General features: G+C 42.9%; 1 protein-coding gene across 1 annotated transcript in view; it reads left to right on the top strand.

Moving 5' to 3' along the window:
• rnf43 (ring finger protein 43) overlaps positions 1-8,434 on the top strand; it is a 51,780-nt gene extending 43,346 nt beyond the window's left edge. Inside the window, exons 3-9 of the mRNA XM_084730584.1 lie at positions 2,138-2,212; positions 2,389-2,523; positions 3,746-3,847; positions 4,643-4,813; positions 4,909-5,011; positions 5,832-7,331; positions 7,793-8,434. Of these exons, the coding sequence (XP_084586710.1) occupies positions 2,138-2,212; positions 2,389-2,523; positions 3,746-3,847; positions 4,643-4,813; positions 4,909-5,011; positions 5,832-7,331; positions 7,793-7,818 (2,112 nt within the window). The 3' untranslated portion in view covers positions 7,819-8,434. The remainder of the gene's footprint in view (positions 1-2,137; positions 2,213-2,388; positions 2,524-3,745; positions 3,848-4,642; positions 4,814-4,908; positions 5,012-5,831; positions 7,332-7,792) is intronic.
• The last annotated feature ends 6,092 nt before the right edge of the window (positions 8,435-14,526 follow it).

The raw sequence follows: 14,526 nt of genomic DNA, 5'->3' as shown, positions 1-14,526 counted from the left end.
CTGTTAGTTTTTCTCATTTTCTTTTTCTTTTTTTGTTTTTTTCTCATGTAAAGTTTACATTTGAATGTCAAATGAAGTGCAGTGTCTAGACTATTGATTTAATATCCATGAATACATTTTTAATTTAAATTTAAATTCTCAAAGGTGATTAATGGATTAATGACTAATCCTTATCATCCTTACTTTAAACCTATGCTGCTGCAGTGTGTTTTTTTTTGTCCATATGTCCTGGTTTTCATTGGCCCTGTTGTGATCAGATCAACTTTGGAAATTTGAATATTAATTCAAATTGTACTCAGTACTCAATTATGATTTTAAAAGTAGATGGTGTAATACATACTTAAGTATGAGTAAAAGTACAGACTTGAAACTCTAAAAAGAACTAAAAAACTGCTTAATTACAGTAACTTGAGTATTTGTAATTAGTAATTTCCACCCCTTATATTATTAGTGTATAACATTTGCTGAATTTACAAGACAGCACAAATAATTTAGAATCATAGACAGTTTTTCACAAAGTGTGTAACGTGTCTTCTTACTCAACAAGTTACAAACTCACCTCCACGCACAGTCTGGGCTCTGGAACCCAACTCCTTGAGAGAAGCTGGACTCTTTTCTACTCTGGAGTTGCCCACGGTGAGAGGCGGCGGACTGGTGTGGGCTTGCTTATAGTCCCCCAGCTCAGCCACCGTGTGCTGGAGTTTTCCCCGGTGAACGAGAGGGTCGCCGCCCTGAGCCTTCAGGTCGGGGATAGGTGCCTCACTGTTGTTTCGGCCTATGGGCCGAACGGCAGTGCAGAGTACCCGGCCTTCTTGGAGACTTTGGGAGGGGTGCTGGAAAGTGCTCTGACTGGGACTCCACCGTTCTGCTGGGGGACTTCAACGCTCACATGGGTGGGGACAGTGTTACCTGGAGGGGCGTGATTGGGAGGAACGGCCCCCCCGATCTGAACCCGAGTGGTGTTCTGTTATTGGACTAACATAACAAACACCATGTTCAAGCATAAGGGTGTCCATCAGTGCACGTGGCACGGGGACGCCCTAGGTCGGAGGTCAATGATCGACTTTGTGGTCGTGTCAACTGACCTCCGGCCATGTGTCTTGGACACTCGGGTGAAGAGAGGGGCTGAGCTGTCAACTGATCACCACCTGGTGGTGAGTTGGATCCGCTGGCAGGGGAGGAAGCTGGACAGACTTGGCAGGCCCAAACATACTGTGAGGGTCTGTTGGGAACATCTGGTGGAACCATCTGTCAGAGGGGTCTTCAACTCTCACCTCCGGGAGAGCTTTGACCAGATCCCCAGGGAGGCTGGAGACATCGAGTCCGAATGGACCATGTTCTCTGCCTCCATTGTTGACGTGGCCATTCGAAGCTGTGGCTGTAAGGTCTCCGGTGCCTGTCATGGCAGCAATCCCCGAACCCGGTGGTGGACACCGGAGGTAAGGGATGCCGTCAGGCTGAAGAAGGAGTCTTATCGAGCTTTGTTGGCTTGTGGGACTCCTGAGGCAGCCGACAGGTACCGGCAGGCCAAGCGCACTGCGGCCCGGGTGGTTGTGGAAGCAAAAACTCGGGTATGGGAAAAGTTCGGGGAAGCCATGGAGGAGGATTACCGGTCAGCCTCAAGGAGATTCTGGCAAACTGTCCGGCGCCTCAGAAGGGGGAGAGCAGTACCCTGCCAACACTGTTTACAGTGGTGGTGGGGAACTGTTGACTTCGACTGGGGATATTGTCGGACGGTGGAAGGAATACTTCGAGGATCTCCTCAATCCCACTGACACGCCTTCTGTAGAGGAAGCAGAGGCTGGGGACTCAGAGGTTGACTCATTCATCACCCAAGCTTTTCACAGCTAAACTGAAGTTCAGTTTCAGCCTCCAATGGATGGATGGATGGACAGTGAACCAAATGTCATACTTAGAGGATGTGAGTTGAGGAGGCAGATAATCCAGGATGAATGTCAGTACCAGGTGTAAACATTTCATGTTTATGTCTGACATCTGAAGGAGTGGTGGAGGAGCTGTCTTACTGAACAATTTGTCTTTTGTTCACATCACACAAGTGTAAAAATGTCATTTTTTGTCAGTGTGCAGTCTGCATGTGTTGTTTTTAACTGTGGTCTGTCCTGTGTTGTCTCTTCAGGCTCGCATGGCGCTGGATAAAGGAGCTCAGGCTGTGATCTTTGATGTCAGTGATGATGCCAATGCTGCTGCTGAGGTGAGTGTGCACACACAGCTACAACTAGATTTATTTATAAAATATCTAAGATGAAAAAACACTCAGACAAATGACCCATTCATGTCTCTGTGTCTCTCCTCCTGCTTTGATCACACACACACACACACACACACACACACACACACACACACACACACACACACACAAACACACAGCTGCGAGACACAGACTCCCTTCCTCGTCCAGTGGTGCTGGTGGAGGCAAAGGATGCTGAGGAGTTGATGGGGCTCGTCAACAAGAATGAGGAGGCCAAAGTTCGCATTGACATCATGGTGGAGCCGCCCAGATGGGTGAGCACTGAAACAAACACACACATGTCTTCTTTTCATTGGCTGTAAGAAGAGGAAGTCCTCTGAGAAACAGCAGAACAGAAAAGGAGATTTCACATCATGTTAGCTGAGAGGCCACTTGAGGCTCTGTGATTGATGTTGTTTTGGTGTGAAATTGATAAGAATGTATTGATGTGGACTGGATGTTTGATGGAGAGAGGGGAGGGTGGGAGACAGCTGTGGATTATGCCTTCCATGGGCATGAATAGTGCATGGGTTCCCTCACTAAGGCCTTCTTAAAAGACATTTCACAGAATTAAAAGATCTGAAAAACCAAATCATTGATGGGCTCTGCTTACTTTCACATGAATTTCTTATGGGATTTTCTTGTTTCTTAAAGAAATAGTTGAGATTATTTAATGTAGGCTTGTATGAGGTGCTTATTGATAGTCAGTGCATTACCTACAGTAGATGTTTGGAGAGGACCAACATGGAAGCTAAGCAATGTACTGATGTGGACAGGATCAACACAAAAGGTACTTTAGCCACCTAAAAATGGTCCACCCTAAAAAAAATCAATATCATTTTAAGTGTATACCATATTTAGAATATTTTCACCAGTTTACACTGCTGTCAGACAGCCTTGATGGGAAACCACCGTTATATAAGCTAAATATCACTTCTTTCCAACCAACCAAATTCCATGAGTGAAATTAATAATTTTACCTCACAACACATGAGAGTTTCTGGCCTACAACTGTTTCAATCTGATTGTTTGTGATTTTGCTGAATCCAAACTATCCTTTTGAAACACCAAAGTCACACAGTGACTCAAACAATTGTACAGATAGAGGCAACGGTAGACAAGCAACTCTTGTGTTCTGTGAAGTAAAATTGCTGATTTCACCCATGGAGTTTGGTTGGTTTGGAGTGAGCGATATTTGGCTTTTATAACCACATTTTCCTCCCAAAAGACTGTTGATGTGGCAAATTACTGTGGTGAAAATATTCTAAATATAGTGTACACTTAAACTGATATAGATAGATTGTTTGACCTCTTATACCATACCTTTTGCTGTTGATCCTGTCCACAGCATCTACTGTCACTAATAGCAAATACCTCATAGAATATCACATCAAATAATCCAAACTATCCCTTTAATATTCATGTTTAAGATATGTTAGAATAATCTTTGAAATAATATAAATATTAACTCTCTTTCTATCTTCTTTTCCCTTTCAGCCACACTATGATGTGGGTATCCTGCTCACCATCGTCCTTGCTATTCTGACCATCGTCCTAATCTTCGCTTTCCGCTACAAGTGCAAGTCCAACAGAACCTGGGTGAGTGAAAGCAACAGCGCTGGTAGAAGTGTGAAGCTTACCGAGACAGTTATGTCAGTGGATTGTCTTTAGCTTGGCTCCACAGTTCAGCTGGAGGTCCTATAAAGGGTTTTCAATCAGGAGAGACTAAGAGTAAAAGAGAAATGGTTTATTGGCACGTGCATGATATATGAAACATGAACAGTCTTTGGCAGTTAGACCCCATTGAGGTGAAACAATATATATATATATATATAAATGGGGGTGATGAAGCTGTAGTGAAGAGAACCCCCCAGGGTCTAGACACTGGTGGTGGTGAAGAGGTGCAAAGCAGAGACTGGTGAGGTGAAGTGGCTCCAGACTCCTGCTGCCTGGACCTGAAGATTGGAGGAGAGGGCGCTGAGGAGGATCGAGGTGAACATCTTGTGGCTCTAGACTCCTGCTGCCTGGACCTGAAGACTGGAGGAGAGGGCTTCAGGGAGGATCGAGGTGAACATCTTGTGGCTACCTTGGTCCAATGACTGGAGGAGAGAAGGGTGGAGGAGGGTCGCGCGACTGACTGAATGACAACTGATGGAGCAAAAACAGAGGCGATTTAAAGTTTGGCAGCAGCAAATTGACTGGCTATCGCGACCGTGGCAAAATCTGATTGGATAGTAAAGACGAAGGTGAACGCCCACAAACAGCTGATTAGAGGGAATAGGAGGAGAGAGCTGGAGTAAAGGAAAGTTATGAATGAAGGCAGCATAATAGAAGGTCTTCCTGATTGAACTTACGCTGAGCTTCATTTCTGACCCTCTCCTCTTATGCATGCAGGACTCTGTCCATCAGCAGACCATGCGAGCCATCAGTCGACTGGAGACCAAAACCTACAACTCTCAGGGCTGCTCGGGCTCTCAGCGGCACCGTGCGGCCTGGGGGTCGGCCAGCAGCTCCAACTCGAGCCCTGTGTGCGCTATCTGCCTGGAGGAGTTTCAGGATGGACAGGTGAGAAAAGAAACAGAGACAAGGGGACAGCATCTGATTTAATTCTTTATTGAATATTCATCTTCAAATCTACCTCTGTCTCATTTTTCTCCCAGCATCTGAGGATCATCTCCTGTGCTCATGAGTTCCACAAAGACTGTGTCGACCCCTGGCTGCTCCAACACCGCACCTGTCCCCTCTGCATGCACAACATCATGGGTGAGGACAAACATATTTCCATTTATGTCAGGTTTATTGTCAATTCTTCCGTATGTACAGGACATGTAAAAGATTGAAAGGCTGTTTCTCTCAGAGACTGTGGACAAAAATTGAAAAATACAGTTAAACAATACTGGCATAGAAACAAAATACTAAAACAAAAGCACAAAAATTAAAATATTTACAAGTGAAGCAAAGAGTCGGGGACAATAACAAGGCAGAAATAAAGAACAAGAACTGAAATGATAATATGAACTGCAATGAATAATTATAGTGCAAAGAGAACAAGTGGCTACAAGTTAAAGGTGCAGTAGAATGAGTACGATTTGTCCAAGCTGCAAACGCACAAGAAAGATATCAGGGTGTTAAATACAATGTTTTTGGTTGGTAAAGTGTCCAGAGAACAGCAAAATAATGAGAAAAATAATGAAACACAGGCAGAGGGAAGAGTGTCTGCAATGCAGAGATCAGCTCACACCTCTAGGGGCTCATAAGTGACATATGTTTATATAACTGATAATATGATGTGTTTGTGCGTCTCCCGTCATGGACATTGAATGGCTGGCTCCATTTCATCGTGGTGAGGACATTTTGATAAAACATCAGGCACCAAAATAGAAATGTCTTGGACTTTATAGTGTTATCCCTGACAATGTCATATACACTGGTACAGATTTTACTATTGTATTTGATCCTTTGATCCATTTTTGTCAAATAAAAATGGTTACTTTTAAGTTTTAATCTGCTGTGATGCTTAATGAATAGAAGTTACTGTTATTTCAGCAGTAATTTTATATTCTTACTGATGCTATGTCCACAGGGACAGAGCGGCAGACTCAGAGGAACAGACTCCAACAGTCCAGTCCAGAGCAGAGCCAGGGTTTCCTGCACGCTCAGCCTTACAGCAGCCCGCGCAACCACCCCTTCCCCCAGCACGCCATCCCCTTCTCTATGAGGCCCCACTACCCCCGTGGACCCTCTGGACCCTACCCCTCTTTGGGCCACTACACTGGCTCTTCTCCCAGGGACGCCCAGACACTACATTTCCTAACTAGCAGGCCACTCGGCTCTGGGTGTGGGTACCACCTTCCTGCAGAGGGCCCCGGGAGGCCCCACAGGATTGGAGGTAACTGCAGGACTTCCACCCACCATTACACCCCCCGTCGGCCCTGCCACAACTATCGTTCGTCCTGTCCAGCCCAGCGCAGCGTTTCTAGCTCAAGGCTGCACCACACGGCGTCCATCACACCGCAGCCTCGTGGAGCACCATCCCACAGCCGGCAGGACGAGGGCAGCTGCTCGGGCGGCAGCTACCACACAGAACGTAGCGGGTATTTAGCTGACGGGCCAGCCAGTGACTCCAGCTCGGGGCCCTGCCATGGCTCCTCCAGCGACTCAGTCCTCAACTGTACTGATGTATCCCTGCAGGGCGTCTATGGAAGCTGGTCCACCTTCCGCAGCTCTCTGAGCAGTGACTATGACCCGTTTGTGTATTATGGGCCTGGTCCTGGGCGCCCCCCCCGCAGGAACAGCCTGGAGGCGTGTGCCCAGGCCCGGCCCAGGTCCCTGGATTCTGTGGTGAACAAAGCAGGCTGTCCCGAGGAGCAGCCGCAGACTGTGTACAGCCACATCCACTACCACCGCCACAGACACCACCACTACAAGGAGGGCGAGCACAGCCAGGGCCCGAGCAGGGGCTCTGATGAGGAGCAGGGAGCCGCCGCTGCTGCTGTGGCTGCACCTGACAAAGACTCACCTGTGTGCCCTCCGAGGCACAGCCCCTGCCAGTGCCCAAAGCCGGACCCTACAGACAGGCCCAGTCCAGGGGTGGAGTGTCAGGACCACGACCCCGGCAGCCCCACAGGTCCTCCTGTCCTCATGTCCCCAATCCCCTTACAGCTCCAGCCCCACTGCTGCCACCAGGGGCACGCACACCCTCCCGCTCCTATGGGGCGAGTGGGCGGCTGTGTGCTTGATGGCCCCTCTGTCCGCTTCCACCAGAGCCTGGACCTGCAGGACGACAGGAGCATTCACATCCACTACGGTCAAGGCCCAGGCTTCTGCTGCTCCCCTCCTGAGCTGCATCCTGCCCTGCTCCCCGTGCCCCTAATCCTGGACTCTGGAGGTATGGAGGACTGGCCTTGCTGTGCTGGGGCGCATGTTGTGTGGCAAAAGCGGGTGCAGCAGGCTCGCTCGGAGCCTCAGCTCCTGGGGCCTGGGACCTCTATGGACAGGCCACCCTGCAGGTTCCAACACAGCCCCGCTGCTGACCGCAGCACAGACATTTGTTTGTACTGCCAAACTTTACACCACAATCAGGGTGGGTGTTTCTCTGTTTATCTTTAATGATATGACCAGAAGATTGGTCTTAAAGGGATAGTTCAGATTGCTTGTAGTGGAGTTGTATGAGGTACTTGTATCTGTAGTGTGCACTATATTTAGAATATTTTTACTGCTTTGCCTTGCCGGCAGACAGCTTTTTCTGACAGGAAACTGCTGTTATATAAGCCATATATTGCTCTCTCCAAACCAACCAAACTGTATTTGTGAAATCAGTAATTTTACCTCAGAACATGGGAGTTGCTGGTCTACACTGACTATGGATAACTCCACTTTAAAAATCCAAACTATCCCTTTAAGTGATCAATTTAGGAGAAAAATACAGAAGTACAAACATAATCCATTACAAAAGCTGGAATGATCCTTTTTAGACCTGCAGGACCTGCCTTCTTGTTTCTTATTGTATGTTGAAGGTGACGTGACTTGTCTTTGTGTCCACAGGATCAGAAGAGGAGTCTGGTGTGTGAGAACTTGTTGCATCCCCCATTATCACGCTGCTACACAGGAGCCAGAATGGACAAGCCTCTCATTGGCTATCACTCTCATGTCTTCCACAAAATTCCACCAGAAAGGCCTTCGTTCACACGATTCCCCAGCTTCCCCCAGGAGTCAAAGCTCACAGGCTAAAATGCTCTTTGATCACAAGTTGGTTCCATTATTATTAAGTGACCAGATTATACTAAAATTTGGACCCTTGGTAATATTGTTTATCAGAATATATTGAATGGTTTAAATGTTTGGGAGTTGCTGGGGAAATGACTCAAACACTACTCCTCATCAGTTATAGGAAGAATATTCATTGCCAACATGACATCACAAGTTCCCATGCTCCTTAGTAAACGAATGATCCTTGCTTTGGGTGTTGAGCCCTCATGAAGTGAGACTCCATCTCTGCGTCGCTCACTCTATTACAGAATAACTTGATTTCTTGTAGAGGTACTTACTTTCTTTGTCTTCCTATGCTGAGTTCAGCCTCAGCTGAGAGAAGCTTTTCTCTCCAGCCTACCTCAGCTCAGATTTCTTAACATGCCTCACACACAGGGGGTCTTTAAAGGTACTGCTGTAGTGATGTTTTTTTGTTTGTTTTGTTTGTTTTGTTTTGTTTTGTTTTGTCACAACCATGTAGCTCCCATAAACTCAACAAACTCAACGTCAGACCTGTCCAGATGGAGAGAAAGGTTTATGCTCAGCCCCTCAGACAACAAGCATTCACTGAGGGAGCTGAGCCTTGCATGGGCCTTCATTTCATTATTTCAATAATGGCAGCTGTTTTCAACATGTGTGTATGTGTTTTGGATCTTTTTTTTTTTTGTTGTTTGTAGTCTGTTTTTTGTAATTTTTTTTTTCATCTTTCAAAACAAACCAGTTTGACTGAATTATGTCGTGGTCATTACAAGCTAATGTCTTGTTCTTGTCATTTCTCTTGCCAGTGGTTACTTTATGTTTGACCTCAGTGCTGTTAACCCCCCTGATCAGTGCAGAGTGAAGGTGACACACCTGTCCTCTGCCCCTTCAGTGCCTGATTCATCACATTGTTGTTTATCTTCCAAAAAGGATAAATCCTCCCATCGTCCTCCAGCAACTAAAGCTCTAGAATAATGTTCTATATTGCAGTCATAGAAAAGTAAAGAAGCCCTGAGATGTATGTGAGAAAAAAAAATCTGGTGGTCCATTTTCCAAGTCTGGTTTAAATAGTTTTCTCTCCTGTGTGTATGACCTAAGAACAGGTTATGTAACATTACTGTCACATGATCTGATCTATATTGGCCAATATTCGGTAAAAATATGTGATTGGGAGGTTAGAACTAATGCTTAATGCTTAATGATTTAATGCTTAATGACACAAAAACTTCTTAGCTGAGTTGGCATCATTGTCAGCATCATTACCCGATATGATATGTACATAAATTACTCACCCTGTGTTCCCTCCACGTGAACATAGAATAAATTCAAAACACACTATCCAGGCTTGGTAAAGTGGACAGCAATCCTGTTTTTAAAACAGCAAAACTATATCAAAACATCCATTTAAAAAACCCTCATACAACTCGTGCAGTATAATCCAAGTCTTACTTATTGAGTCATATGTGCAGTACTTCCAGAAAACCTTGCTATGTAATCATTTCTGACATAAACCTGCTGATATTACTGTATCAAACTGACCTGTAATACTGTTATACCAGCTGCTATGACAAAACATCCATCCATCTTGAGCATTGAACCTAGAATTCCCTTTCCCCGGTCACATTAACCAGCTTTGAAAGGGGGATACCAAGGTGTTCCCAGGCCAGGGCAGAGATATATAATCCCTCCACCCTGTCCTCGTTCTGCCCCATCGCCTCCAACCAGCTGGACGTGCCTGGAACACCTCCCAGGTGGCAGGTGGCATCCTTATGAGAGGCCTGAACCACCTCAACTGTCTCCTTTCTACACAAAGGAGCAGCGGCTCTACTCTGAGTCCCTCACTGATGACTGAGCTTCTCACCATAATTCCTAAGGGAGATGCAAGCCGACCTCTTGAGAAAACCCATTTCAGTCGCTTGTATCCACAATCTTGTTCTTTCGGTCATGACTCACCTTTCATGACCACAGGTGAGAGTAGGAACGAAGATTGACTGGTAGATCGAGAGCTTCACCTTCTGGTTAAACTCTTTTTGTCACAATGATGTGGTAAAGTGAACGCAATACAGCTTCTGCTGCTCTGATTCTCCGGCCCATCTCACGCTCCATTGTCCACTCACTTGAGAACAAGACTCCAAGAACTCCCTCACATGAAAAAAAGCAAACAAAAACCAAAAAAAATCTGTATTAGCAGATATCCCTTTAAGACAATTGGCAATCAGGATCTGCGGCAAAGAAACGGAGGGTTCCTGTGGGGGTATCCCTACAAGAAATGTTTTTTAATTTGTACCAGAAATTGGTGACCAAAAGAAAGATGTGTCGCATAACTTACTAACACAGCATGTAACTGTGTTTAGAGTGCAGGGATAAATTAAAACTCACCAGGGAGAAAAGATGAACGCTCTTAGTCCATTTAGGACTTGAATTAGTGGTGCACTTCAGCCTCTTGTGGCCAAAATGAGTGTTACAACAACAAACACTAAGAAATGATCCTGTCAGAAAGCCTTTTCTCCTGATTATCTTTTTTTCCCACCTGATTTCACAGATAAAAAAGATGTCAATTGACTGATTGTTCTTAAGGCAGAAACACAGGACAGAACCCACTTTAGATCAGATTTTTTTTTTCTCACTTTCGTCTCAGGGTTTCCATAGGAAAGAGGTAGTGACTAGTTAATAATATAACTGGAGTAAAGCCATGCTAGGTAGACCTTACAGCCCTGAGCATCAGCTCAGTCTGTTGCTGCAGCACCAGTTTAATGAAAGCTCGGTGCTCTTTTCCCATGATTTCAAACTGTAGGGTAGGTAGAGCCTGAGAAAGATCTCAGGAACAATCAAACACTGGAAAAATGGGAAGAAATCATTTTAGTTACAGGAACAAATAATTGTTTTGTCATGGTAAATGTGCATTGCCAACCCGTTTTTGAGCTTGCAGCACTTGAAAGAAGGTCCACCTTAAATCAGATTTTGTTTAATTCAGATAAATAGTTTAAAAAATGTTTAACAGTCTCTCCAGACTACAAACAGAACAGAGATTTCACTCTTTTTACCCACTATTCCCCTGTTCAGCCGCTTTGGCAGACTGACAGACAGCAAATGTGTTTATATCCTTGGAAAGTTACACTTAAATGTGTAGATAAAAGCCAACCTCAAAGATGGCGCTCTGATTTTCATCTTAACCACAGACGTCTTCATGCTTGCGTGTCTCTAGACTAAATAATCAGAGATCAGAGAAACAAGAATTCAGTTAAAGCGTGGACTTTCCTTTAAAGTGAAAATGTGAAAGCTGTCCGACTTCAGATACAGTTCAGCTCAGCACAAGCAGCCGACAAAGAGCTCATGGGTAATTGCAATGTAACCAGTAGCACTTATTAAAGCCTCATTTGTGCCTTATATTCATTCAGACTGCTCACGATCAGGAAGCTCCCAACACATTAAGCTCTTACCTGTCAAACCAAAGAGGCAAAATCTTGAACACAGTGAACTTGTGCCTTTTTTTCCTGCTTCAAGCTTTTCTTTAATTCTGAGAATGAAATGTGCTTTCAATGACCAGAGAGAGCACACCAGAACTGAAGTGGAAGTCATTCAATATTTTGGACAATCGTGCAGAAATGAGCTGTGGTCCCGTGTATGTACTAATACCTCACTTTGAATGTGTCAACGCAGCGTCCTCCAGCTTAAGTTTCAGGGTTTCCTTGTCTGTTATTTCTGGAAAATGGAAAATGACTGAAATACAAGCAGCACTTTGGCTTCAACAGATTTTAGATTGAAAATAAAAAATAAATGTCATAGTATTCATTTAAAACAAGCCCAAAAATCATCAGCACATGAAAAAAAGATGCAGAATATCTGATGTGATTTCATCCTGTTCAAGATCTTTCTCTTTGTGTTTGTTTATGTGTTTGTTTTGTTATGTTTTTGCAAGAATAATGAGCTGAAACTGCCTTTTCTATGAGTAAAAAAATCCCTCCAGAACATTAAGGGATATGTCAGTATATTTTGGATACTTTGTGTACAAAAAGAGAACAACAAAAACAGAAATGAAATATAGTGTTGTATTTTATATATAATAGAACATTTCAATATAGTGACATGTCACTAATATATTTATTTACTAATATATTTATCCATTTTGTCCAGGTTTGAGTGGTTTCTGTATAGACTGAATGTTTCTATATGGAAACTGACCAGTGCCATCACAGATGTATCAACCTGTCTTCATTCCAATTATATGCAAATAAATTATTTTGAAATAAAAACTCTGGACTGTTTTTTTTTTTTTTCCATGAGGGTCCACAGAAACTCTTGCAGCATTGAGGAAGTATAGGTGTAAAGGAACAGTTCACCCAGTTAAGCTTAAAATGGAAACAAATAAAGATCATTTGGTCATTGTATTACACCTCAGGAAACATCCAGCAGATTTCAAGAAGCACAAATGGAATAAAACATGTTTCTAATATAATTATACATGAGATTCATCATTCACAGTATAACAACGGCTAAAACAATGGACTGATTTACGATACAACCCTTTGAGGAAGTTTCTTTAGGGGTAATTAAACTGTGGGTGGAGTGTATAATGTGCAGCCCAAGGCGCAATATGAAAATTCCTAATTGCAAAAGTTATATGATAATTGGAATAAGGAAGCTAACAAAATATGCATCACATAAATCCTTAAAGCGCATTACTACTAATTAAAGTCTGTGGTGAATACAGTACAAAGAGATGACTGGGGTATGTTGCACTAGAAATAAAATTAAATACAAAGTTTTATTAAGTTCCTCCAGTTTGTGTGTGAATTACAGCTTTGTGACATTTTTTTTTTTTTTTGCTCCCCTCTGGCTCGAAACAAAAGAGAGCATTAATGTGGAGTTAAGTCAATAGTGTAAAACAAAAATACAGTTCTCACCAGAGCTCCAAGAAAATTACATTACATTAAATTTTACAGGAAGTTTAAGTAATGGTATAGAATCGGCATCACTTCTTATTGCTCAGTTTCAGCAAAGAGAGAGCTGGATAGTTTCAAGAAAGTTTTGGACATATAGTTTAGAAAAACTGGATTTTTTTTAGGTATCTACAAACCAGGATTTATCTTAATAATGAGATAAAATTCATGGACAAATGTGATAACAATTTAATTGACATATTCTTTGATATATATAAAAATAAGGACAATAGGAAACTTGTTTTCAAAGTTATACTCAAGTGCTCAATCCATTAAGAAACACTCAAATAAGGTTTGGTTAAAATGGGAAAAGAATCTGGACTTGTCATTTCAGAGGAAGACTGGTTGTACATGTGCTCTCCACAGTTGACTTCCACCAGTTAAGGTCTGGAGGAAGTTCTGTTGGCATTTGATTAGATATTTCACAACCCCCGAGTTAAGAGAAGGGTCTATATGGAGGAAACGCAGAGAACAGCTGGTAAATAACTTCCATGTATTTTGGAGCTGCCCAGCCATCCAACTGTACTGGCAGAAGGTAATACAAGTCATAAAGAATAGAGATGGATTTTACAGATTATTTGGGTGATATTGCAGCTCATCCACTAATGCTAGACAAATATCTATTAAAGATTTCATGAGCAGCCAGCAAGAAAGCTATAACACAAAAATGGTTACAGACCGAAACCACCAACAAAGACTGACTGGATAAATAATATGACTGATGTTCAAATTATGTAAACAAATATTTTTGTGCTAAATTTTCAGGTTGACAAATTTTTACAGCACTGGGAGAAATGGACTGTGTTTCTGACCCCACAGGATCATCACTGATCTGACGCTGTATGAACTGACATGTACACCAATATAACATCTGTATGAATGTAAAGGTGATCAACAGTTTATTCCAATGTGTTTTTATGTTTTTCTACAAATAGGGTATAAAAATCAAATAAAATCAAATAAATTAGAGTACAGAAAATCATTTTAAAACAACTGGAAAACTGAAGCCCCTACTTTAAAAGAATGAATGAGATTATTTGAACATATAAAAGAGCATGTCTGATGATAATATTATATGGTGTGTGTGATTTTTAAGGAATGTGATCGTTCTCAGTGTGAATGCACATATAAAGTATGTGTGTAATGTATATGAATGTGTGCATGCTTCACATTAGCTGGGCATCAACCAGTGACATTATCTTTTATATGAAGGAATTATGAAAATGCTCCTTTAATTAGTTAGTAACTAAACCCTGAGGTGGAAGCCTTGACATGTAATAAACATAATTATACAAAAAAAAGCCTGGCGTTCTCTGACCACCAGCATAGATGAAGTGCCACATAGGCAAACATCTGCATTCAGTTAAAGTGTAGGTGCTTCCTACAGAGCCCCTAAAGTTCCACAAGGAAAAGAAAATTGAGTGCATATATAGTATATTCAGGACTTAAGGTCCTGGGAACTTATTACTTTGTGAACGCAGAATCCTAGGAATATAAGAGTCTGGGAACACAAATAAAAGCAAATAAAGCAAATAACCGAAATTTTCCAAATGTCAAACTATTCCTTTAAAATTTGAACCTCTTTTTTCCAAACACACATCAACCTGCATG

This window comes from Lutjanus erythropterus, chromosome 11, assembly GCF_056507025.1.
Source record: "Lutjanus erythropterus isolate fLutEry1 chromosome 11, fLutEry1.hap2, whole genome shotgun sequence".
Classification (NCBI taxonomy): Eukaryota; Metazoa; Chordata; class Actinopteri; order Lutjaniformes; family Lutjanidae; genus Lutjanus; species Lutjanus erythropterus.
This window is presented reverse-complemented; position numbering and strand designations above follow the sequence as displayed.